General features: G+C 47.0%; 1 protein-coding gene and 1 long non-coding RNA gene across 11 annotated transcripts in view; one reads left to right on the top strand and one right to left on the bottom strand.

Moving 5' to 3' along the window:
• Positions 1-2421: 2421 nt before the first annotated feature.
• Positions 2422-8760, bottom strand: LOC310713242. The gene is made up of 2 exons (XR_014529134.1): positions 6336-8760; positions 2422-5918 (listed from the first exon to the last, which is right to left on the bottom strand). It is a non-coding gene; the product is annotated as an uncharacterized lncRNA (long non-coding RNA).
• SPATC1 (spermatogenesis and centriole associated 1) overlaps positions 2960-27039 on the top strand; it is a 44196-nt gene continuing 20116 nt past the window's right edge. For 3 of the 10 annotated variants that reach the window (XM_083516519.1, XM_083516517.1, XM_083516518.1), the window contains exons 1-2: positions 2985-3343; positions 4048-4299. In XM_083516519.1, the coding sequence (XP_083372645.1) occupies positions 3157-3343; positions 4048-4299 (439 nt within the window). In that variant the 5' untranslated portion in view covers positions 2985-3156. Of the gene's footprint in view, positions 3344-4047; positions 4300-17960; positions 20997-22787; positions 22861-24852; positions 24987-27039 lie in introns of those variants that run through there. The other 7 variants (XR_014529067.1, XM_083516516.1, XR_014529068.1 and 4 more) reach the window with 7 other exon arrangements.

Below are 27039 nucleotides of genomic sequence, written 5' to 3' on the forward strand. Positions count from 1 at the left end.
AATAAAATATCTGCCCAGGTTGGAAAATTAGAATTTATTCTGGGCTGGAAGGCCAGTTATAAGAATGAACAAAATGCCACAGAACTTCCTTGTATTATTAAATATTGCACTTAGTCAGCAATTTCTTACTTAAGAAATTGTCATTTTATTTACTTTCGGGGGGGGGGAGCATAGGGTAACCTAAAAGACCCTTTACCCTACAGTGATTAGTAGGAAGATTTGCATTCCCAAATGTAAAGTGTTAAATTACCACTCTTTGTTAAATTACTACACATTGGGGCATTATAAGAACATAGTTTGAGAACTCTTGCTACACAAAACAAATAGGTTTATCAACTAAAATTGTCTGACATAATAGGAAAGATCTTGCAATAATTAAATTCAAATCCCATTACTAGTCATTTGTAAGATTTGGAAAAAATTTAGGAACAAGTTAATCCCAAGCTACCTGCTTCTTGCAGCAATCTTTTAGAATATGGAATGTGAGGGGAAAGACCAGTTAGTTGAAATGAAATTCTGGGAGGTCTGTGATGGAAGAAGAGTTAACATATTGAAAACATATTTAGTAGATTTAAATACCTCCCTGCACCTGGAGGTCTTGGGGCGGTTCACCAGCTGAAATGTGAGTTTGATTGGAAATAACTGACTTTTTATGAAAAAACTTACAGATAAGGCATAACACATCTAGATTTCAGAGATGGCATGAGTTCTTGAGTTCTTGGTCTCAAATATTTATTGATTTATCCGCCCTTTCCCCTCAAGTCCTTGACTGGGTTACAACCATTTAAAATACACCAGTAAAACAGTTTTGAAAACCTTGCGGATACAAAACAAAAACAAAAAGCTGCAATCACAAAAAATTGGGTTGGTTAATTATGTCAATAATCAGAGAATTAATCCTCATTACGTAATTAAAAACTAAAATGGGAAATAATCAAATTTATTGTATACTGACAGAAAAATGGAGAAATTCACTGCACAACTCTGGGCAGTGAATTTGAAAGTTGTTGTGTTTTGTTTTTTTAAAAAACAAAGCTTTAACCCGATGGTATCTGACACCACTTGGCTTAAGTTATAGCCAATACTCCGTGATCAATTGCAGAAAGGAAGGCATCTGAAACTATTTCATGTCATGTGAGACTGCCCAGTTTTTGAGAACGTTTTTGAGAGCCTGTGTTGACAGAGAAAGGGAATATTCTCTGACAGAAACTACTCAGAGGTCTAGTTATTTATCTGATAGTACACATTTAATGTAAAGGTGTATATTTCTATTTTTTATAACATAACTGTTAACCTTGAGTCGCCGTGGGCTCACCACAAACTCTATTTATTATTGATTGCTCATGTTTACTTATTCTAAAATATATTAGCTCAATCAATATATTCTATTTATGTCTATGTTTCAATCACTGTAAAATACTAATAAAATTGCTGGCACGCGTGTGAGTGTTGGCGAATTGGTCCTGACTTTGTTGGGGTGGCAGTTGCTGTTTCCCATGGAGGCCACACGGGGGCAGCTGGTGCCACATTCCCTGGGAGTTCGGTCTGTTCAGCAAAGGGGTTGGAGCTAAACTGACCATTCAGTTTGTACAGTGGTGCCTCGCAAGACGAAATTAATTCGTTCCGCAAGTCTCTTCATCTTGCGAGTTTTTCGTCTTGCGATGCACGGTTTCCCATAGGAATGCATTGAAAATCAATTAATGCGTTCCTAGGGAAACCGCCTTCTTCTGAAGGCTGGGGGGGGGGGGGACAAGGGCTTTTCTTCCCACCCCCAGCATTTTAAAAAACCCCGGGACAGCGGAGGACTTCTCCGCTGTCCGGGCGATCTTAAAATGCTGGCGGGCGGCATTTTAAAATCGCCCCGGGACAGCGGAGGACTTCTCCGCTGTCCGGGGAGATTTAAAAGCCCCTGGGAAGGCAGGCAGGGGGGACAAAGACTTTCGCCCCCCGCCCGCCTTCAGAAGGTGTTCCCGCCCCCCCGCCCCACTTCGGAGCAGCGTTCCAAAGCGGGGCGGCTGGGGCAGGTGTTCCCGCCCCGCTTCGGAGCAGCGTTCCAAAGCGGGGCGGCTGGGGCAGGTGTTCCCGCCCCGCTTCGGAGCAGCGTTCCGAAGCCGGGCGGCGGGGGCAGGTGTTCCCTCCCCCCCCGCCCGGCTTCGGAGCACCGGGAGAAGCGATCTCCCCGCCGCCACTTGCTTCAAAAGTGAAGACCCGCTGTCCCCGGGGCAAGCTTCGTTTTGCGAAGCAAGCCCATAGGGAAATTCGTCTTGCGAGGCAACTCGAAAACAAAAAAACCTTTCGTTTTGCGAGTTTTTCGTCTCGCGAGGCGTTCGTCTTGCGGGGTACCACTGTATCTACATTTGGAATGTAGTGTTTCCCCCATATATTGTAGAGCTGGAAATGTGCAGAAAAAGACAATGAAAATGGACAGTGGCTTTGTTTATTTTATTTCACATTTATACACACATTGATTGCAAAAAAACCCCCCAAAAAACCCTCAAAGTGGTGGTTGTTGTTGTTGTTGTTAACTTATACCCTGCCCAAGACACTCTGGGCGCTTTTCAACAGAATATAAAGAGTACGGCAAGAAGTCAAACATTAAAAGCTTCCTGAAACATAGCTGCCTTCAGATGTCTACGAAGTCATATGATTGTTTATCTGTTTTGACTTCATCTGGGAGGGTGTTCCACAGGGTGGGTGCCACCACCGAGAAGGCCCTCTGGCTGGTTCCCTGTAACCTCACTTCTCGCAATAAGGGAACTGCCAGAAGGCCCTCGGAGCTGGACATCAGGGTCTGGGCTGGACGATGGAGGTGACCTCCAGGTATACAGGGCCAAAGCTGGTCAACAGGGCGCAGGGAATTTCCTGGGTGATGGCGATGCCCGCCCTGCTTTTCTCTTGCAGCTTGCCTGCCCGCCTCTCTTCCCCTCCCCCACAGGGCTCCTGAGAGCTCCAGCACACTTGGGGCTGCTTGCATCACAATCGCCGCCCGTGTCATCCCTAGCGCCAGGCTACCTGGGCTGCCGGCTTGTCTCCCTGGCTAGCAGTGGCAAGGAGAGGGGATCCTATGGCAGCTTGAACACCTGGATGGCACCCTGACACCCTTCTGGGGCACTCCCAGGCAGCTCACTATCCCTGCACCAAGACATCTCGCAGGGGATGGCCATCTTCGCTCGCTATGACGACTTAAAAAAGGAGATTGATGCCCTCGTGGCAGAAAACGACGAGCTGAAGCACCTCATACAGATGCTCAAGGAGAACCAAGAGCTCAAGTCTATCCTACGGAACCAGTACAACGAAACCAACTTGATCCCCAAGTTTGAATCTACCCGGATTGATGCCAGAAGTAAGTGCTACAGTTGATGGGGGGGGGGGCTCCTGTGAGGCAGGCTGGTCCCCCAGGCAAGATCTTACTCTGGAGAGCAACGGGGGGGGGTCAGGCCTTAGGGGACAAGGAGGAGCCCCAGAAGGTGGTCTGCAGAGGGGCACGATCCAAGGAGCAGGACTGCTTCTGGGATGCGGAAGAGGGGAGAGCACGAAATGTTTTCCCAAAACAAGGGTTAGCACCCCATCCCAAACAAGCAGTGAAAGTTGTTAAAAACAAACAGAAGTTTATGTGGGAATATTGGCAGCTAAAGGGATTGTGAGTTTGGGGAAATGCATTTATAAATTTTATTTCTAGTCTGTTCTTCCCCCTGGGGAAAGCCGAGTAAACAATGAACAATAAAAATGTAAAGCGAAGTGAATTAATCACCACCATAAAACTAACAATAATCAAATAAAACAGGCACCAGAAGCAAAAATAAAGTATCCATCAGGCACTCCCCCCCTTCCCCAAAGGTGGAATGTAGGAGAAGGCTGCACCTCAGAAGGGAGACGACTCCACAGCCGGGGGGCTGCTGGCCGCTGCACCGAACCCCCTTCCTAGGAGAGCTTCATCTGCAGATCTTAACTCACATTTCAGAAATGTGGGTCCTAAATCGCTAAGGGCTTCACAGGCTTGCGGCTGGGGACTCTGACTCATCTTAACCTGCCTGTTCAACCCCACAGATTCGGTCCTCAACAACGCCTTCCAGGACAGCCACAGCTGGGAGCAAGCCCGCTTCGCCCCCAACACCAACTTCAGGGTGACTGTACGCCGAAGGCTTCCAAGCGATAACACTCCTTCTTCACCCATTTCTCCGGTGGGTGGAACGATGATAAGAAGATCCTCTCCTGGCCCACGGGTGTCCACGCCCCTCAACATGACGGACAGAGCAGCAGGACTGCAGGTCGTCCGGTTTGCTCCTGACACGACGACAGGTGAGAGCCCGTCTCGTCTCCAGGAACATGGCTAGCGGGTGGGGGCAGGGCTGGTGGCACGGAGTGAGTTGGGGTGTGGGCCAGGATGGGCCCAATGCATGGCACCAGCAACTCAAGTGGCTACTTGAGGTGGGGATCTTTTTAGGGGCACCAATGCAAGACTCTCTTGCTGGGTTGCCATTCTGGTACTGAGCAGGGTCCACGGGGTCCTGGGTCTCAGCTGTGCAGGTCATCATCAAAATAAGCTTTACTGGACTAGCCAAAGGCCACAATGAAACCATACAAATGCTATGAGGAAAAGAAATATCTATATAACTATACAGTACATAGAAAGCAGAGCCACTGCCTGAACCATCAAGATCATAACATGCAGATGCTCGTTTTGATTGGGGACTCCACAAAGCATAGAAGAGTTTCCTATTTAGGCCTCTGAATCTTACAATTCACTGCAATTTTGTCCAGGTTCTTCCTGATCTTTTTTGTCCCCAGCACAAAGAGGGCCACATTATAAGTAACTGGAGCATTAGCATCCCTGAGCAGCCAGAGACCCCTCTCTGCCAGGGAGAGACAGCTTTCCTGGACAAAGGATTTAGAAAGCATCTCCCGGGTTCTGAGTATAGTGGGCACTGGAATAAATCATGCTAGATGTTCTCCACCTGCGGTTGCCCAAATACAACATCTATCTGCGTATGGAACCCTATTGTAACACCTGTCCAGGACAGCAGAGGACATTCCTTGGAAACGCAACTCAGTAAAAGCATATCCTCATGAATCTGGCGGACGTTTAGACAGGGAGTTGGCTCTAAAACACACTGTTTTTAAGAATGAAAACCATGGGGAGCATTGGGAAGATTTGATCACTTGTAAATCCCGTTGAGATTCTGTCCAGTGACACCCGTCCCTTCAGCTGCGCAGATCAAGGGAAGCGGGTGGCCATGAAGCAACTGGCCATTTTCTTGGGCATGCCCACATCTCCGCATGAAGCAGTGTTACAAGATGTGTGTTACCTCCATGTGTGTTCAGCGCTCATGTGCATTCCTACACTCACCACGTAGAGGTTTAGGACCTTTTGTAGAACTAGAACGTGTGTTTGTTATGAATATGCACTCACCCTGACCCTCATGCCCACTGACAAGAGGAATGAAGCAAGGTTGGCTTGTTACATGAAATGAGAGCTTACGAATGCTGCTTCAGGCAGCCAAGTCACCATGTAAGCAGGCAGCAGCTCCTACAGCACATGCACACCTTGGTCTAGAGTGAAAGAAGGATCCCTATTCAAAGAGGGCAGGGCATTTGTCACACTGGAAGTGAAGCAGGAAAGCGAAGGAAGCAACGCACAGGGTGCGGCTGGTCCCTGAGAGCATGGAGTGACAAGGGGATCCATGCTGGAGCTTGTGAGAACTAACCAAGCCCTGAAAACCTGGGGTTTAAGTACGATTTCCAGCCACGTTTAGGTTATGGAGAGGGGAGGAGGCCTTTGGGACGAGTAATCCCTACAATACCTATATTCTATTGTTCTGTCGCTCGCTTCTTATTAAGTTCTGGCCTGCTTCCTAATTTGTTTTCTTAATTGGGAGTAGAAGGGCTATGGCCTGAGTGAAAAATAACTACAGTGGTACCTCGCAAGACGAATGCCTCGCAAGACAAAAAACTCGCTAGACAAAAGGTTTTTCCGTTTTCGATTTGCCTCGCAAGACGAATTTCCCTATGGGCTTGCTTCGCAAGACGAAAACGTCTTGCGACTTTGTTTTCTTTGTCTAAAAACAAAGACATGTTTTGTTTATAAAGTTAATTTATTTTCCCTTCAGTTTTTGAACTGCTCTTTACAGTATGTGTGACTTTAAAGAGCAGTTAATAAACTGTTGTTGTACCAAATTTGGCTTTGTTTGGACTTTTTTTGACCATAGGAACGCATTAATTGATTTTCAATGCATTCCTATGGGATTTCGTGCTTCGCAAGACGAAAAATTCGCTAGACGACAAAAATTGCGGAACGAATTAATTTCGTCTTGCGGGGCACCACTGTAACGGGCTACCTTTGTTTCTTGAGCTCTAACTTTATGTATCATTGTCTACGTGGAACCTTTTTGCAGGTGATGCAAATGCAATTTTTGCTGGTAACCCCAGATTGCTGTGCTGATCTTTACATAAAATCTTAGGAGATCTGAAAGCCTTCCGGGGCATCAGAGATATGAACTAGATCAGCATCAGGAAAGTTCGCTGAGGGGTATTTTCTATTAAGAATATTAAGAATCAGGTTTATGCCAACTGTGCTGATATCATGGTCTACATGAATAAACCATAGGAGAAGTTCAGATTGGCTCACACCATTTCAGCAGCACCTGGGAGAAGGTGCAGGAGCAGATAGGAACTCCTTCTCTAGAGAAGCTAGACTGGCTCCCTCCTTGTCCTGCTGGCAAAAAACTGTTGCACCTTTGAGCTCCAACAGTTTTTGAGAACTGACTTCTTTTAATGAGAGGGATGATGCTATGCTGCTTTCATTGTGATTGTCTTTATGGTTTTTAATGGATCGTTGTGATTGTCTGTATGTTTTTAATGGGAATGATTTGGCAGGGATGTAATGACACTTGTAATGTGGAATTATTTATGGTAATTATGGTTATATAATAGATGGATAATGGTAAAAGATGCAGCAAATTAAAACTTAAAAATTGTACTCATGGAGGCAGGGAAGGAGATCTGAAGGCTCAAAAGAACTTTGCATTTTAATGTTTGATATTGTTGTTTTATATGTATAAAATTATCAAAAACCCAATAAAAATAGTTAACCACTATCTTGGAATAATTCCATGTTGATCTGTAAGCGTAAATAGGTTGGCAAGTGGTAATGCACACCATTCTGTATGCTTTTTCAAAATCTCAAACAGAAATCCCGCCAGAGCCGGGGACCTTGGCAAGTTTTAGTTCTGTGATTAGTTCTATAATTTAATCTGAGCTTACCAATGGCCATTTGGGTATATTTGAGGGAACAAGCTTGTCAGCAATAGATAGAAGACAAGGTGAATCATTAAATATTTTAATTTTTTAAATAAAGAAATTCACCTAGGTTTGAGGGGGAATAGCATATATATTTAGAAGGAAATTGGTGTTCAGATGGCCAGAAGTTATTTGCCAGGATTTATGATTGTTCATTTTTATTGCATTTATTAAATGTGTCCATTTATTCTGATAGTATATTTTCTTTTTCTTAGCAATAAGATAATTATATAGCTTCCTACATATAAAATAGATTTTAAAATTTGTTATATCTCCTTTTTTGTGAAGGTCCCTAAGCAAAGTTCTGAGTAATATTTTCTCTGTATAGCATTCCTAGTCAAACCAAGGAGAAGGATTAGGGGGGGCCACTGATGCAGGCTTAGCTATCGTACTGCAGTGGTCTATTAATTGAGAATAAGATTATACTGCTACCTTAATAGTGTGAGTTGATAAGGGTTGTCCTCAGATGTAACATTCTATCTGAGTCCAAGAATTTGGCAATCACGCCTTCAGACTGCAGTGACCACCTCATCTTTTCAAAACGCCGTGGTCACCACCTAGTGCCCCTGCCCCCACATCTTGTTGCGGAAGGCAGATAACAGACAATCTGCGGGTGGCGCAGTGCAGCCCCCCCTACCCGGGGGGGGTCAGCAGGGCTAATTACCCACATATTAACCCTGAATTACTGGCATGACTGGGGGGGGGGTCCAATCTCTTGGGAGGCAGCCATATCTCACAGCAGGAAACCGGAAGCTGCCCACCTATTCTTTTCCAAAACACTATAGATGGTTTGTTCTGAATGGCCAGGCTTTGAGATTTTATTTGCTGGTCTGCACTGCAAAGTCGAAAGTAAAAGGGAATTGCCACTTTTCTGTATGAGATCCAATAGAGAAGTTAATATTGGAACATAAATATAAAGAACATAGGACGCGGGAGGCCCTGTGGTCCAAACCACAGAGCCTCTTGAGCTTGCAGATAGTAAGGTTGGCGGATAGAATCCCCGCGACGGAGTGAAGTCCCGTTGCTCTGTCCCAGCTCCTGCCAACATAACAGTTCAAAAGCATGCCAGTGCAAGTAGATGAATAGGTACTGCTGTGGAGGTGTCAGCTTGCCAGCTGCATGCGTTGCTGCACTCAGCAGAGAAAACACTCCCGGCAGCCAGCCATAAATTCCTTTCTTTATTTCCTTCTGACAAGATTACATGCAGAATAAACAAAGTGACCCGTCTCCCATGATGCGTTGCTCTAACTAGTTTCTCTTTTCCCTTTCCCTCGAGACCAACACAGCCAACGGCTCAGCCCCTTCCGTTTTCCCCTGTGACATGGATCCCTCTCTCTCTGAAGCACCCCTTCCTCCCCAGACTCACTATCCTCTTCTCTGTCTTCTGAGGAGGACTCAGTACTGAGCAGTGGAGATCGTTCCCTGTATCCTCTGATTCTTTCCTCCCTCGCTGCCTGCAGTTCCCTGACAGGAGGGAAGGTAAATGGCCTTGGTCCAGTATATCTGAAGGAAGGTCTCCACCCCCATCGTTCTACCTGGACACTGAGGTCCAGCACCGAGGGCCTTCTGGCGGTTCTCTCACTGCGAGAAGCCAAGTTACAGGGAACCAGGCAGAGGGCCTTCTCGGTAGTGGCGCCTTCCCTGTGGAACACTCTCCCACCAGATGTCAAAGAGAACAACTACTGCCAGGCTTTTAGAAGGCATCTGAAGGCAGCCCTGTTTCGGGAAGCTTTTAATGTTTGATGTATTATAGTATTTTAATATTCTTTTGGAAGCTGCCCAGAGTGGCTGGGGAAGCCCAGCCAGATGGGAGGGGTATAAATAATAAATTATTATTATAATATTATAAACAGTGTTTCATCTCATCATCTGAGGGAGAGAGATAAACATTTATCAAAATTACCTATTTGTTACCCATATTTATTAGGAAAGTTTGGGATAGAGGAGGATGTGCCAATAAGAATTATTTCATATGGCAGACCAAATTTGATTTGTCCAAAAGGACAGCTTTACAGAATTGTCTGTGGTCAGGTTGTTTGAATGAAGAGAACCCAGCAGTGTTTACCTCAGTCGCTAACCAAATTTCTTGGAATAAAATACAGTTGAAACCATTGAAATATTCAATGAGCCAATAAAGGCTAAATGCATGCATGCATGAAGGACTGTTGGAAAAATTGTAATTAGCTATTGGTTATTGTTAAAGTTCTAAATGTGTGGGCAATATTAGAACAGTCTGTAATACCATATGACAGCTGAGCTACTTGTCCTATATGATGTGATATACACAGATATACGCAGATACACATACACACATACTCACACATAAGCCATGAAAGTCAGTGGATGAAATACAGTTCTTTTTCTGTAGGTGAAATTTTTGGGGAAATTAATCCTGCGTCCAGTCAGCGCTTCCCCTGTGCAGCCCTGCTTTGGGGCTTGAGGCTGACCTGGCAGGGAGCAGAGTAGCAGCGGTCCTGCATCCGTGTGAGATGAGGGATAAATCAAGTCCAAAGACAGTCCAGTTCTTATCTCTAGAAGCGTTTATTTACAGAGCAGTAAATCCATCAGAGTTTTCTGGCATCTTTCCCGTGCTCCAAAAGCACACACACAGCCTCTGAGCTGAGCTGTGTCTCAGGCAGAATCGAAAGCAAGTCTGAACACAGACACAGACTCTGACGCACTTCCCTGCGTCAAGCTCCTCCCAGATACAGGACACCACGGAGTTTTAACCCTGTCAGTTCCAAACTCCACACCCCCTCTTGTCCTGCATCTGGGGACAATAGCCAACAATGCTTTCCCCATACACAGACCCTCACAGAACTCCTCGTGCTTCTGGAAGGTTAATGGTTTTGTGAAACCATCAGCGAGGTTCTTGGTTGAGGGACAGTATTTCAGAGCAACTAGCCCCTCATGAACGCTCTGACATACATTCCGGAAACGTATGTCCAAATGTTTGGTCCTCGCCTTGAATTGCCCCGTCTCGGCCAATTTGAGGCACGGTTGATTGTCTTCATGCACCACAACGGGCAGACAATTCTCTCCACAGATTTCCTCGACCAAACACACATAGAACTCCAGCTCTCTGCAAACCTCTGATAGCGCACTGAACTCAGCTTCAGTAGACGAAACGCTATGAGACTTTGCTTCCGGGACCTCCACCCAATCACTGAGTCTCCAAACTTCACCACTAGGCCTGACACTGATCTGCGATCCTCAAGGTTAGCCCAATCCGAATCCACCCAGGCGGTCAACTTGACACCGCCCTCAGCTGACATCTTGAGGCAAAAGTCTTTGGTATCTTGCAGGTAACGTAGCACCCGTTTAATACCATTCCAGGCCTGCACACTAGGACTTGAAGCCTCTCTACTGAGCAGATTGACAGCAAAGGCAATGTCTGGTCTGCTCCACTGTGACAGATACAACAGACTACCCAGAGCTGACTGAAAGAGTTCAGTATTTTCGAACACAGCGCGTTCTATTTGCTGACACTCCTTCACGTAACCAGTCTCCATGGGTGACCTGGCACCTGCACAGTCAGACATCCTGAACTTCTCAAGCAACTGTTCAATCTTACCTTCCTGGCGAAGCAAAAAGCTTCCATCACTTGCTCTTGTGATCTCTATGCCTAAATACGATTTGACATCTCCAAGCTGCTTTAACTTGAACCGTTTTCCAAGCTCCTTAGCAGACTTCTCCACCTGTTTACTTGTCTGTGCCATGATCAAGATATCATCAACGAACACCTGTACCACTTGCTGTTTCAAGCCTGCATCCCTAATGTAAAGACAACTGTCTGCAACACTTCTCCTGAAACCCAGCTCTTCCAAGGCTTCATGTAGGCACATATTCCAATTCCTGGCAGATTGGTGTAATCCATAGATGGATTTGTGCAACCGCCACACGACGCCTGGCTCACTGACTTCAAACCCTGGAGGAGGAAGCATGTACAACTCCTCCTGGAGATCTGAGTTCAGGTAGGCGACATCTACATCAAAATGGTTCACCTTCCAACCTCTCTGTGCTGCTATCGCCAAAAGCGTTCTCAAAGTCTCTGCTCTCGAGGGCGGCGAATATACCTCTGTGAAGTGGACACCCTTCCTCTGTGTGAATCCTCGGGCCACTAATCTCGCTTTATACTGTGGTTCTCCAGCTTCTGTGGGTTTAAGTCGGTAAACCCACCTGCAACTCACAGCTTGCTTTCCAGCCGGCAGCTGAGTGAGTGAGAACACACCAAGAGACTCCATTGAGTTCATCTCCTTCTGCATCGCCTCACGCCATTTACTAGCTTCTTCCTGAGGCAACTTTTGAACATCCTCAAAGAATTCAGGCTCACATCTAGCCACACCAACCCAGACACTAGTGGCTTCATACCTTTCAGGAGGCTTACCCTTGGTTGACCTTGCTGACCTCCTCAGCGTGAATTCTGGAACTGCGCCTGATTCACTTGGATCAACCCTACCATCTCCTGTGTCAGAAACTTCCCCCTCTGACCTGCTGCGCCATTTCGGGCTTACAGCTGGTTCTGCTGGCGAGGATGGTTCACTCCTTGGCTCAGACTTGACAGAGACCTGTGGAGGGGTCTTGGGACTCCCTTTTGGAGAGGTTGGGAGCCTCTGCCTTGGAGATCCCGGCTCTGGACTCTGTGGCTGTGGACTGTGCACCTCAGCAACAGGTTCAGCCTCGTCCTCCTCCTCTTCCTCATCTAAGTCTAACAGAACATCCGAGTTCCCGTGTAGACGTTTCCACCCACTCTGCTCGCAAAACTCAGCACTGCCGCTAATAAGCAGCTTAGACTGGTTGCCAGTAGGGTATGTGAAACGCCATGCCTTTGAACTCGGCTCATAGCCTACAAAGATCATCTTCCTAGATCTTGGCTCACCCTTTCTGTGCATGGCCTTTGGAATGAGGACCCAAGCCTCACAGCCAAACACTCACAGAAAGTCCACTTTCGGTTTCTTTCCATGAAGCAGAAAGTACGGTGTGTCTCCCACACTTGAATTGTACACCCTGTTCTGAACAAAGCATGCTGTCTTATAACTCTCAGCCCAAAAGCACTGTGGCAGACCCGAGTCTGCCAGCATAGCATTCGCTGCTTCCTGTAGGGTGTGGTGTTTTCTCTCCGCAATTCCGTTCTGTTGCGGAGAGTAGGGGGCAGTCAATCGATGACTGATACCTTTCTGCCTGAAAAACGATTGCAGCGCAGAACCTGGGAACTTCCCCCCCCCCCCACGATCAGATTGAAAGGAAATCACCCTGGTAGAGAAACGCAGCTCTACCGCTGTGATCCAATCCCTGATCAGTGCAGCCGCCTCCGACTTGTGTTTAAGTGTAAACAACCAGGTGTGTTTCGAAAAATCATCAATAAGAACCAGAATCCATTTAGACCCAGCTAAAGAAGGTGTTGGCATGGGTCCTGACAAATCTGCATGCACAAGTTCAAAGGGTTTACTGGTTCTCCTCTCTGACCTGGGGTATGTGCATGTTGTGACCTTTGAGGCTGACCTGGCAGGGAGCAGAGTAGCAGTGGTCCTGCGTCCATGTGAGATGAGGGATAAATCAAGTCCAAAGACAGTCCGGTTCTTATCTCTAGAAGCGTTTATTTACAGAGCAGTAAATCCATCAGAACTTTCCAGCATCTTTCCCGTGCTCCAAAAGCACACACACAGCCTCTGAGCTGAGCTGTGTCTCAGGCAGAATCGAAAGCAAGTCTGAACAGACACAGACTCTGACGCACTTCCCTGCGTCAAGCTCCTCCCAGATACAGGACACCACAGAGTTTTAACCCTGTCAGTTCCAAACTCCACAGAAATCACTCTCCATGCTTCTGTGAGTACATTCTATACATTCTGTTACTTACCTTTTATAGGACAAAGAGTGAGAATTCCACACGGGGAAACACCTACTGTGGAAGGGCCCAGAAGGTGTGACAACAGTCCTCTGCTCTCACTGCAATAAGCCACTTCTACCCATTTGGACTGGTTGCAACATTAAGTGGGGTCAGGGCCGGCCCACCCATGAGGCAAGTTGAGACAACCGCCTCAGGTGGCAGGATCCACTGGGACAGCAGATCACAATCTCTCTTCCCTGTTGTTTTTGATGTAGATCTTCCATTTCTCTCTGCTATAAAGCCTTAAATGGCTCAGGACCGCAATATCTCAAGGACCGCCTCTTCCCATATGAACCTACCCGGACCCTGAGATCATCTTCTGAGGCCCTCCATTGTGTGCCTCCTCCTCAATAGGTCAGGAGGGTGGCAACACAAAAATGGGTCTTCTCTGCAGTGGCTCCCTGTCTATGGAATGCTCTCCCCAGGGAAGTTCGCCTGGCACCTTGATTATACACCTTTAGGTGCCAGGCAAAAACTATAGGAGTGCAAATATCCAGAGTGTGGGGTCAGGTGGGATTACTATGAGGAATTATAAAATATGCATCAAGCCATTGTGTCCACAATGAATGCATTGTGTTGAATGGGTTTGATACATTGGCAATAATTTCTGATCAAATCCCACCACCCTCTGCATCTCTGGCCATTTCCTCTACTGTCCATTTCTCTTTCTTGACAAGTCAAGTACGCAGCCCAGTTGTCGCCAGGCAGGCATCCTGGGCCATAAAGATAGTGGGCAAGTTTATTTGATGTAGCTTTTCTGATATGTTAAACTTAGGGCCAGGAAACAGATCTCACATGAAGGTGATAATGATCGCTGTCCTCCTGGCCATCCCTCTTATCATGTGTATTGATTGTTTATGACCTCCGGGGTTGCTGAATGCGCTCCTTTGTAGTTTTCATTCATTTACCCAAAAATATGCATGCTTAACTAGTGTTTGTAGTTTAACATTGTCCCCACGTGGGGTTTATTGAAATGCTCAGAAGAAATCTGATTGGTTGTTACGAACACTCTGTAAAAAGCTCTTTTGTGAATAAAATGACCTGGGCCAGGGTCTGGAGGCACGCAGAGATTATTATACGCACCCTTCCCAGAGTCTTGCTGGTTCAACCCTCTGTGTGTATTCTTATTAATCAGAGTTCAATCCTTCCTTTACTCAAGAACGCCTCAAGAAAAACCCCTTCCAATCTACGCCCCATCCCAAGAGACAAGGGTAGGGCGAGCAGAGATTACCCACCTCCGTCACTGGTGTTGTGCAATGCCAGGTCCATAGGCAATAAAACCACCACCAGGCGTGACTTTTTGTCTTGCAGGGGATTGACCGGGCTTATGTGACGGAGACCTGGGTACTTTAAGGCGAAGTAGTCTCCCTACATGAGATAACATCCCCAGGTTTCTCTGTCCTCCATCAATCGCAGACTGCGGGTCGGGGTCGGAGGAGTATCATTGTTAATCCGGGAGGATTGCTCTTTCAGAGTTCTGCCAGCACCGGCGACCTCCGGCATTGAATGTGTTGGTCTTGTGTGGGGCACCAAGGAGAGCTTGGCTGTCTGGCCAAGTATACCGACCACCCAGCACACCGGCAGCCACCCTGTCAGACCTGCTGGAGGTGGTGGCGGGCTGGGCCTTGGAGTTCCCAAGCCTATTGGTTTTGGGAGACTTCAACATCCATGCCGATGTCACCCCCTCCTCACAGGTTCTGGACCTAGTGACTTCCATGGCAACACTAGGCTCTTCCACTTTGTTTTGGGCCCCACTCATCAAGCAGGCCACACACTGGATTTGATCTTTGGTGCTGGCATAGATGTGATCATGCCATGCCCTGTGGAAGTGCCATGGTCTGATCACTATGCTCTGAAAGCCAAGATTGACTTCCCGCTCCTCTCCTGCTCGAGTGGCGAGCCTATTTGGGCTTGCCCATGAAGGCTGATGGATCCTGATAGATTCCGTCAGGCCTTGTGGGACCCTGCTCCTCCTGGCGACTCATTACATGACCTTGTCTAGAACTGGAATAACCAGCTCTTGGCAGCTATCAATGAGATCACGCCTAAGCGCCCTCTGCGACCCTGTCAAAACCGGGCCCCTTGGTTTACCGAGGAGCTCCGGAAAATGAAGCAGGATCTCAGACGGCTAGAGCGAGCATGGCGACGGACTTGTGACGGAGCTTCACGAACATCTTATAGGAGGCTTATGAAAGCTTATGAGATGGCTATGAAATCTGCTAAGAAATCTTACTTCACAGCTTCCATTGCATCCGCTAGCTCTCGCTCGGCACAACTTTTTAGAATAATTAGGTCGATAACGTCCTTAGAAGGACAACCAAATATAAGGACAAATTTGACTCACAGCTGTGAGGCATTCATGAGCTTTTTTGCGGAAAGTCCTGTTGCTCCGCCGTGACCTCCATGCAGATACAGTGACAGAACTGGAGGCCCCTCAATTGTGTTGGAGCATTTTGATCGGATACTCCCTGCTGATGTGGACAGATTCCTCCAGGCTGGTAGGCCCACCACCTGCCTCCTCGATCTGTGCCCATCTTGGCTGATTAGGGCGTGCCCAGATGTCGTGCAGACCCCCCTGGTTGAAATTATCAATTTGTCCTTTGGCATGGGGATATTCCCAGGGTAGCTGAAGGGAGCAGTGGTGTGTCCGCTCTTAAAGAAAACTTCACTAGATCCTTTAGATGTATCCAATTACCGCCCAGTTTCAAATCTTTCATATCTGGGTAAGGTAATTGAGAGAGTGGTTGCTGAACAGCTTGGTAGGTTTCTGGAGGAAACATTGGCTTTAGATTCATTTCAGTCCAGGGTCCGTCCTGGTTTTGGGACCGAGACGGCTCTAGTTGCCCTTACAGATGATCTCCGTAGACAACTGGATCGAGGCAGGCCAGGACTGCTGATTCTTTTAGATTTATCAGCAGCCTTTGACATGGTTGATCATGATCTTCTGGACCACCGCCTCGCCGACATGGCGATACAGGGCATAGCCCGTAAATGGCTGTGCTCTTTTATCTCTGGTCAGGTACAGAGGGTGGCGCTAGGGAGGGATATGTCATCACGCCACTCCTTGGTGTGTGGAGTGCTTCGAAGACAGAGGTCCTTTGGCTGGGTCAAGATGGTATGGGGATGAGGGACCAACTCCCTTCTCTTGCGGGGGCCCAATCAGTGCCACTGCCTTCTGGTAAGAGTTTGGGTGTAATCCTTGACGTCTCCCTTTCCATAGAGGCTCAGGTTACAGCAACAGCCAAGGCAACATTTTTCCACTTTTGCCGCATCAAGCAGTTGGTCCCTTACCTTTCCCACCCTGACCTGGCCACAGTGAACCATGCGACGGTCACCTCCAGGTTTGACTACTGTAATTCGCTCTATGCGGGGCTGCCCTTGAAGCTGTCCCAGAAACTCCAGCAGGTGCAGAATGCTGCAGCAAGGCTCCTCACAGGGTTTCTGCCACAGGAGCATATTCACCCAGTGCTTTTCCAGCTGCACTGGCCCCCGGTGGAGTACACGGTCAGATTTAAGGGCTGGTTTTGACATTTAAAGCCCTTTACAGCCTAGGACCCTTGTACCTACGGGACAACCTCACCCGGTATGCCCCACGAAGGACCTTAAGGTCCGTAAATAGCAACACCCTAGAGGTCCTGGGCCCTAAGGAAGTTAGATTAGCCTCAGGGCACTGCAGGATCTGATTTCTTTCCGCAGGGCCTGTAAGACAGAGTTGTTCCGCCTGGCCTTTGACTTGGAATCAATTTGATTCCCTCCCCCTCTTTCTTTTTTCCTTTCTCCTCCTATGATGAGGCTGCATTTTAATGTTTTAATGTTGTATTTTAAACTTGTTTTTTAAGTTGTATTTTGATCAACTTTTTATTATTGGTTGTTAGCCACCCTGAGCCCGGTCTTGGCTGGGGAGGGCGGGGTATAAATAACATTTATTTATTATTATTCCTTTTTAAACAGGTCTTTAGTTGACCCTTTAAAATGTGGCTTTTGGGGGAGGGGATGTTACTGGATTATTGTTGCACATTCAGGTGATGAGCAAACCCTCCATCATGGGTAGGCAAACTAAGGCCCGGGGGCCGGATCTGGCCCAATCACCTTCTAAATCCAGACCGCAGATGGTCCGGGAATCAGCATGTTTTTACATGAGTAGAATGTGTCCTTTTATTTAAAATGCATCTCTGGGTTATTTGTGGGGCATAAGAATTTGTTCATTCCCCCCAATATATATATATATATATAGTCTGAGGGGCAGTGGACCAGCCCCCTGCTGAAAAAGTTTGCTGACCCCTGCCAATCTTCCAGGGTGTAGCAAATATGATGCAGATCATTGGATCCCTCCCTGTAGCTGCCTTCAGTCTCAGCATTTGGCATTGACATTTTACTAAAGAGGACCATGAGCCAGACTTCCTCCACCAGGTGTCCTCCAGATGTTTTTGATTGCAATTCTCACCTGCCACTAGCCAGCATCAGTCGTGCGATGCTGGGGCAGATTGTAGAGATGGTTCACAACAGCTGGGGTACAGAGGTAACTGAAACATCTTTAACTTCAAAAAGCGCCAGAATTGCTGTCATCCAGCCACCGTAAATACCTTTAAAGAGAACAAACCAAAGAGAAAACTAGAGCCAGAACCTTCCAAAAAAATGCAGACCATCTCTATGACCATAGAACTCAGGGCTTCCCTTGTTGTGATGCCACTAGTAGCTTCTGAGTGTTAGGGATGTGATGCCCAGTGAGGTCAGTGTGACCCCGACGCTCAGCGGAGCCTCTCTCTCTTCTTTGCAGCTAATGCCGCTTTATATCCAGCCCATCAGAGTCTTGCCACGTCCTCCTCTCAAAGTCCCAAAGGCTATTGCTATGAGTGCTCCTCTCCGGTGCATCCACACCATCCACAGACTTCCTCCTCCCAAAGTCCCAAAGGCTATTGCTATGAGTGCTCCTCTCCGGTGCATCCACACCATCCACAGACCTCCTCAACAACTTCCTCTGACCCCAGTAACACAAATCTTGAGGGTGGCACAGTGTATGCAGTGGGAGTCCCCCCACTCTGGTCCTTGCCCAGCTCCATGTCCCCTGGGGTTGATACAGTCGTCTTACCTCCAGGCCGCCCCAAAGTTGCCAGGACACAAACAGTAGACATCACCACTCTCCAGCCCAGCTCTGGGGGCTCCTATTCTCCAAATGCCAACCAAACAAGAGAAATCGAATCAACTTGGTCCTGGCCCAGCTCCATGTCCCCTGGGGATGATACAGTCTTCTTACCTCCAGGCCGCCCCAAAGTTGCCAGGACACAAACAGTAGACATCACCACTCTCCAGCCCAGCTCTGGGGGCTCCTATTCTACGAATCCGAACCAAACAAGAGAAATTGAATCATATTGGCCCGGGCCCAGCTCCATGCCCCCTGGGGATGATACAGTCTTCTTACCTCCAGGCCGCCCCAAATTTGCCAGGACACAAACAGTAGACATCACCACTCTCCAGCCCAGCTCTGGGGTCTCCTTTTCTCCAAATGCCAACCAAACAAGAGAACTTGAATCGTATTGGTCCTTGCCCAGCTCCATGTCCCCTGGGGTTGATTTAGTCATCTTACCTCCAGGCCGCCCCAAAGTTGCCAGGACACAAACAGTAGACATCACCACTCTCCAGCCCAGCTCTGGGGGCTCCTATTCTCCAAATGCCAACCAAACAAGAGAACTTGAATCAACTTGGTCTTGGCCCAGCTCCATGTCCCCTGGGGATGATACAGTCTTCTTACCTCCAGGCCGCCCCAAATTTGCCAGGACACAAACAGTAGACATCACCACTCTCCAGCCCAGCTCTGGGGGCTCCTATTCTCCAAATGCCAACCAAACAAGAGAACTTGAATCATATTGGTCCTTGCCCAGCTCCATGTCCCCTGGGGTTGATACAGTCTTCTTACCTCCAGGCCGCCCCAAATTTGCCAGGACACAAACAGTAGACATCACCACTCTCCAGCCCAGCTCTGGGGGCTCCTATTCTCCAAATGCCAACCAAACAAGAGAAATTGAATCATATTGGTCCTTGCCCAGCTCCATGTCCCCTGGGGATGATACAGTCTTCTTACCTCCAGGCCGCCCCAAATTTGCCAGGACACAAACAGTAGACATCACCACTCTCCAGCCCAGCTCTGGGGGCTCCTATTCTACGAATCCGAACCAAACAAGAGAACTTGAATCATATTGGTCCTGGCCCAGCTCCATGTCCCCTGGGGATGATACAGTCTTCTTACCTCCAGGCCGCCCCAGAGTTGCCAGGACACAAACAGTAGACATCACCACTCTCCAGCCCAGCTCTGGGGTCTCCTTTTCTCCAAATGCCAACCAAACAAGAGAAATTGAATCATATTGGCCCTGGCCCAGCTCCATGCCCCCTGGGGATTATTCAGTCTTCCCTCCTCCAGGCCGCCCCAAAGTTGCCAGGACACAAACAGTAGACATCACCACTCTCCAGCCCAGCTCTGGGGTCTCCTTTTCTCCAAATGCCAACCAAACAGGAGAACTTGAATCAACTTGGTCTTGGCCCAGCTCCATGTCCCCTGGGGATGATACAGTCTTCTTACCTCCAGGCCGCCCCAAAGTTGCCAGGACACAAACAGTAGACATCACCACTCTCCAGCCCAGCTCTGGGGGCTCCTATTCTACGAATCCGAACCAAACAAGAGAAATTGAATCATATTGGCCCTGGCCCAGCTCCATGCCCCCTGGGGTTGATTTAGTCTTCCCTCCTCCAGGCCGCCCCAAAGTTGCCAGGACACAAACAGTAGACATCACCACTCTCCAGCCCAGCTCTGGGGTCTCCTTTTCTCCAAATGCCAACCAAACAGGAGAACTTGAATCAACTTGGTCCTGGCCCAGCTCCATGTCCCCTGGGGATGATACAGTCTTCTTACCTCCAGGCCGCCCCAAAGTTGCCAGGACACAAACAGTAGACATTACCACTCTGCAGCCCAGCCCTGGGGTCCCCAACTCTCAGGATACCACCCAGAATGCCTCTCTCAATGTTACCCGGGATGCTTCTCAAAATGCCTCTCAAAATGCCTCACAGAATGGTCCTGTCTCAGTGCTAAATCTCTCAGGCCCTCTAAACAGTGCTGATGTTGCTCAGCACTGGTGGGAGTCTCGGCCTTTCACCCCTCCAAGTGCAGCACTCAATGCCTATGTATGCCAAGCATGGCCTGCCATGAGCATGCCAGCACTGCAGCAGGCATTGGCGCTGGGGCAAGCAATGCAGCAGGCACAAATCCTGACTCCAAGGAATGAGAAGCTATTGGGAGGGGTAAAGGAACTAAGGCAAGCCCAAGCAATGACACAGCGACAGGCAATGGAGCGGGAGCAGATGCAGCCTAGGGCGTGGGCGCAGGCACCCGTAGTGACCCAGGCACCAAGACTGACACAGCAGCAGGCATTCGAGAGAGCACAGGCACAGCAATGGGTGAAGACCTGGGCAGAGATGGAGCAAACAGCACGACGACAGGAAATGGAGCGGGCACACTGGGCCCAGGCCCAGGCCCAGGCCCGGGCCCAGGCCCAGGTAATGACCCAAGCACAAGCCCAGGCACTTGCACAGCCTATAATCCTGAGAAGCCCTGCCCCTTTCATACTGCAATCCCCACTTGTTGGTAGGGAAGCCATGCCACCCCCTTTCCAACTACCCTCTCCCAAAGCCATGCCACCAACCCACCTTCCTGCTAACCCACTCCAAGCCCCACAGAAATATCCCGATGTGAAGCCAAAGGAGCGCAGAGCCTCCACTAAGCAAGAGACTGACATGAAGACCAGCAGCGATGCCAAAGGAAAAGGTGAGAGGGACCAGAACGGAGCTGGGGCAGGCAGGCAGGGTGGAGTGGAGCAGAGCTATGTGGTGGGGGGTACAATTCACAAGGAACTGCCACTAGCCCTGGAGCCAGCAACAAGCAGCAGCATGGGCAGCCCAGGCCAGCACCATGAGTGCTGCTATTTGCAACCCCAAAGAGCTTATGAGGACAGTGCCCTGCCCTGGAGGAGATCCAGAAGCCCAAGGGACAGCGGGAAATCCTCTGTGGTCAGAGGCAGGCCATGATCTGCCCCTAGATGGCTGAGGGATGCCCAGGAAAGTCTGGTGTAAGTTGGCTATATGTGGGCACTAGTCAGGGCCCATTTGCCAGAAGCTGAAGTTATCATGGGATCATGAATAAATCACAGCGGGCAACTGAAGGTCAACATCAGCAACTCTTTTTCTGTGAGATTTTTATTCAAGTTTTTCATAATAAAATAAAATAGTGTCTACAAAAAATACAAATAGAGTCCTCTCCTAAAAGTAATTCTTAGCCCTTACCACACACAGAGGATAGTAGCTCCTCCCAGCTCTCCCTTCCCACTCTGGGAGACCAACAGTTCCCTGTTTCTCACCCAAGGCCCTCCATCAAGCATCTACCACTCCCATTCATATACAATCTCTGGACCTTAATAAAGGCCCCAGACATAGGACTCCAAGGAAAAAACAAAGAAGAAAAACAAAAAAGAGAGACAAAAAAGGAAGGAAGGAAGGAACAATAAGAGAGAAAAGAGAGAGAGATAAAAAAGACAAAAGAAAAATAAACGCTAGAGAAAGATACAAACAAAAAAGTCCCTTCTGATTTTCCATCTGCCGATAACATAAAAAAAGGAAAAGGGATTACCATACTTTACCGTGTACAACATGCCTCCATGTATAAGACATCCCCTGTTTTGGAGAAATCAAAATTAAGAAAATTGGAGGGGGGGGAGAGATTGTTGAGCTTTTTTGGGAGTGCCCACAGTTGTTGAGCTTTATTCGGGGCGGGGGGGTGGCCCACAGTTGTTGTGCACACATCGCAAAAGTCACCTATCCTCTGTCCCATTGCCAACAAAAGCAGCAAACAGGCTGCCCAATCAACAGCCAATCAACACCAGCCCTTGCCGCAGCCACCAATAACAATCTCCGACTCACAGCAGCAACAACAACCAATCCCATGTCCCCACAATGCACTACCCATATATAAGACAACCCCCAATTTTAACATGATTTTTGATTAAAAAAACAGTCTTATACACGGAAAAGTATGGTATTTAAGACATTTAGCCCATGCTAAAATCCATCTTCTGCACTTTCTGTTAAACAATATTTATTTTAAGTTAAGGTGTCTCAGAAGCATTCATTTTGTTTTCCCACTAAAAGTACAAGAGGAGTTCCCTAAATTGTTATTATTGGCTAATGTCAACCATATTTTTTCTTTTCTATTAACTTTACTTCCATTAATTTCCACCACAGTTACTCCATATTGAGTGACAGCAAATTCTTTCTATCCATGTCCATTTTAAAATCTCTCCATTGTTATCACATATTGGAATAATATTCCTTTTTCTTCTTATTATATATCCTTTAGTTCATGTCCATTTCCATATGCTCAATTTCCACTTCCTGTTGCATTTCCATTTCCTGTTGTATTTACAGTACTATCCTGATCTCCTCTCCTCTAGAAACTTCCATTTTCATTTTTCCCAGTCTTTTCCCAGAGAGAATACCATAAATTTGGCAGCATCATTCTCTGAATTTGCTCCAAATCATATACAAAATACTTTCTCTCTGCTAGAACTGAAGAATGGCCAGGACTGAAGTTTTCCCTAAAGCTTTCCCTACCTCAACTCCATCAATGCCAAATCCAGGTAATTCCCCATTTGTGATTGTATCTCCTCCTCCTCCTCCAAATCCTTGTATGGAATGCATTTCATTTCCGCATCTGCTTTCTTCATCCAGTCCTGCCAGCTTTTCATTGATTTGGTCCGAAGCTTCTAGGTATTCTTCATTTCCATTTTCCATTTCAGATCTCTTTGACTCATTTTCTCTCCACCTTTCTTTTCCACTGATTGATTCCAATCATTTTTAATTGTTCAGCCATCAACTGCTGAACAATGCCAACAGTCACTGGGAGATCTAAAGGTACCTTTGCCATACTGGATGCTTTTGATGATTTGAATATTATTAGCAACTCTACGTTAATATTTCCACCTTAAAACCACAGCCACAACGTGTCTTATAGGAAATTCTTTACTTTCAGCAACAAGAAACAGAAAAAGGGTTAGATTTTTCACACAAGGGTTTCCCTTGTCTGTCTAATCTTTATTGTTAACCATAAATCAGGCTTTTAGCTTTGCCTTGAGGCACTTTAACAACCAGTTTTCCTTTCTGTTCTTCATAACAACAGAAAGAGGTACGTACAATTTTTCAGATTGTAAATTTTCACCAGCAGCATAGAGGGATCTCTCCAAGTTAGTTTTCCTTGTCCCAGAGGTGTTTAAGAAAGAGAGTGTGCTGGACTTTCTACCTATAAAACATGCTTAAGTGACATTTGGGCACAGTGTTGACTCCTCACCTTGCCAGCTCATTGTAACTCCCGTCCAAGCCGCCAGGCACAGAAAGCATAAAATGACCTCAGCAAAGCATTTCAGGTCCCCCAGATCACCCTTATTCTCCTGAGTGATTACTGTATTGGCCCGAATATAAGCCGCACCCGCAAATATATTCAATGGCTACAATTCCGCAGGCACTCACATCCAAAAATGGCAAATGTATAAGAAAATCCTACGGGTACTAGAGATTACCTGTAAGCTTGCAAATCGGCAATAAAACATTTCTTTGTTCCGTTTTACTATATGTCTGTTTCAGCAGCAAGATCATAAAAGCCTATTTTTGTAAGGTCACGTATTTAAGCTGCACTTTTTCACGGTCGGAATTTGTGGGGAAAGTGTGGCTTATTTTGGGGCCAATACGATAACAGTCAGTCTGACTACTATCAATCACCACATAATTATCTTCTGTCAGCAGAGAGCTAACAGAGAGGCAGCCAAACTGCCATTCCTCTCCCCGGAAGTTATCAGCAGCTGGCCAGTCTTCAAATAATGGCCTGGCCACAGACAGGCTTTATACAGACCTATAAGTGCCTAGTAGCAACTGTAAATATTGCACCCTATGCCTGAAAGCTGCCTTAATGACCTTCCTTTGCCACAAAATGTGTGCCACTGGGGGCCAGCTGACACATCATTTTTTTTAAAAAAATGCTTCAATTAGCCAGTTTTAGTTTGAAGAAGGAACCACCCATGCAACTCCAATCCAGAATGGACTCACACCGTGGTTGCCTGATTTCTTCCCCTCTCCTGTGTCCTGTTAGCTCCCAAAGGTGGCTGCAGACAGCCCCATGATCCTGCCTAAAATGAACAGCTGTCCTTCTGAGCACCGTTAGCTTACAGACTTCTTTTCTCTCTCACCTTTTGCATCGAATGCGCTGCACTTGGGCAAAATAATAATAATAGCAGAATGATAAAAGCTGCTCACCTTTGTATTTTATTTATTTATTTAGAAGGATGCATACAATTCTAAGCATAGTGCAGGACAAGGCCCTTAACTTATATTCACAGGAGGGGTGTTGGTGCAGAGTTTACAAAGAGACAATTAAGACAGGCTGGCTTTAGTACATGGAGCAGTACAAACAGGGGGTAAGGGGGAGACTCCACTCTGGTCAGCAAAATGTGGCCTGGGCTGCTAGCTGTGAGGCAATAGGCTGGCAGGGGAGGATGGACAGCTTGACCAAGGGGAGTGGGCACTTTGTGGATGGTGGAGGGCCAAGGAGACTTCCTCTCTGACAGGAAATGTCTTTGCAGAAACCAGCAAGCAAGAGCGCATCGTGGGCGAAATTGCATTCCAACTGGACCGCAGGATTCTCTCCAGCATCTTTCCTGACCGTGCGCGCCTCTACGGTTTCACCGTCCGCAACATCCCTGAGAAAGTTGCACAGGTGAGGGGAAACTCCACTTACTGCCTCTGGCATGGCAACTTAGAGAGAGAGAGAGAGAGCGTGCAAGTAGGGCCTTTCCACATAAATTTGTGGAACCCAAACTGGGGGTTTCCCCCAAGGAACCGTCAAAAGGGACCAGTCATTTCAGGCCAACTAGGAATGGATGTCAGTGGGTCAGTTCAAGCATACAGTGGTACCTTGGTTCCCAAACTTAATCCGTTCCAGAAGTCTGTTCCAAAACCAAAGCGTTCTAAAACCAAGGTGTGCTTTCCCATAGAAAGTAATGCAAAATGGATTAATCCATTCCAGACTTTTAAAAACAAGCCCTAAAACAGCAATTTAACATGAAATTTACTATCTAGTGAGACTATTGATTCATAAAATGAAGCAATAATCAATGTACTGTACTATAAAATAAATAAGACAGTATTGTAGATGATAAAAATAAAAATTACTTTTTTTTCTTACGTGTACTAATGATAGTCAATATTTGGATGTGAGGCTTTTATCCATTTCTGCAGTCACACAACCAATCAATCAGTAGCTGAACTCGGTTCCACACAGTCACAAAAACGAAGTCACAAACCACAGTCACAAGGCAGTCCCATAAAATGAAGAACAAGTCACAGTCAAAAAATGAAAAAGCCACACAAACAAAAACGCAAAAAACAGCAAAAACAAAAGCTCCAAATATCACCTCTGTGTTGTGTGGGAGCTCAAGACTCAAAACGAAGCCTCTGATTATCAGCGGGGGACTCAATTTACAAACGGAACACACTCAACAGGAAGGGGAACATGTTTCGCTTCCAAGGCAAAGTTCACAAACCGGAACACCTACTTCCAGGTTTGCAGCGTTCTATTTCCAAGTTGTTCATAAACTAAGCTTGTCCCACATAGAGATTTCGCAGGAGACAGATGAGGTGATCAGGCACTCCCATTTCTTTAAGAACTTGCCATAGTTTGCTGTGGTCAACACAGTCAAAGGCTTTTGCATAGTCAATGAAGCAGAAGTAGATGTCTTCCTGGAACTCTCTAGCTTTCTCCATAATCCAGCACATGTTTGCAATTTGGTCTCTGGTTCCTCTGCCCCTTCGAAATCCAGCTTGCACTTCTGGAAGTTCTTGGTCCACATACTGCTTAAGCCTGCCTTGTAGAATTTTAAGCATAACCTTGCTAGCGTGTGAAATGAGTGCAATTGTGCGGTAGTTGGAGCATTCTTTGGCACTGCCCTTCTTTGGGATTGGGATGTAGACTGATCTCCAATCCTCTGGCCACTGCTGAATTTTCCAAACTTGCTGGCATATTGAGTGTAGCACCTTGACAGCATCATCTTTTAAAATTTTAAATAGTTCAGCTGGAATACCATCACTTCCACTGGCCTTGTTATTTGCAGTGCTTTCTAAGGCCCATTTGACTTCACTCTCCAGCCTGTCTGGCTCAAGGTCAGCAACCACACTACCTGGGGTGTACAAAACATCCATATTTTTCTGGTATCATTTCTCTGTGTATTCTTGCCACCTCTTCTGCTTCTGTTACATCCTTACTACTTTTGACCTTTATTATGGTAATCTTTGCATGAAATGTTCCTTTCATATCTCCAATTTTCTTGAACAGATCTCTGGTTTTCCCATTCTATTGTTTCCCTCTATTTCTTTGCATTGCTCGTCGAAGGAGGCCCTCTTGTCTCTCCTTGCTATTTTTTGGAAATCTGCATTCAATTTCCTGTATCTTTCACTATCTCCCTCGCATTTTGCTTGCCTTCTCTCCCCCGCTATTTGTAAGGCCTCCTTCGACAGTCAGTTGGCTTTCTTGCATTTCCTTTTCATTGGGATGGTTTTCGTTGCTGCCTCCTATATAATGTTGCGAGCCTCCATCCATAGTTCTTCAGGCACTCTGTCCAGCAAATCTAAATCCTTAAACCTGTTCCTCACTTCCACTGTGTATTCATAAGGGATTTGACTTAGATTGTATCTTACCGGCCCAGTGGTTTTTCCTACTTTCTTCAGTTTAAGCTTGAATTTTGCTATAAGAAGCTGATGATCTGAGCCACAGT

The sequence above is a fragment of the Podarcis liolepis genome (genome assembly GCF_965112155.1).
Source record: "Podarcis liolepis genome assembly, chromosome: 8".
NCBI lineage: Eukaryota > Metazoa > Chordata > Lepidosauria > Squamata > Lacertidae > Podarcis > Podarcis liolepis.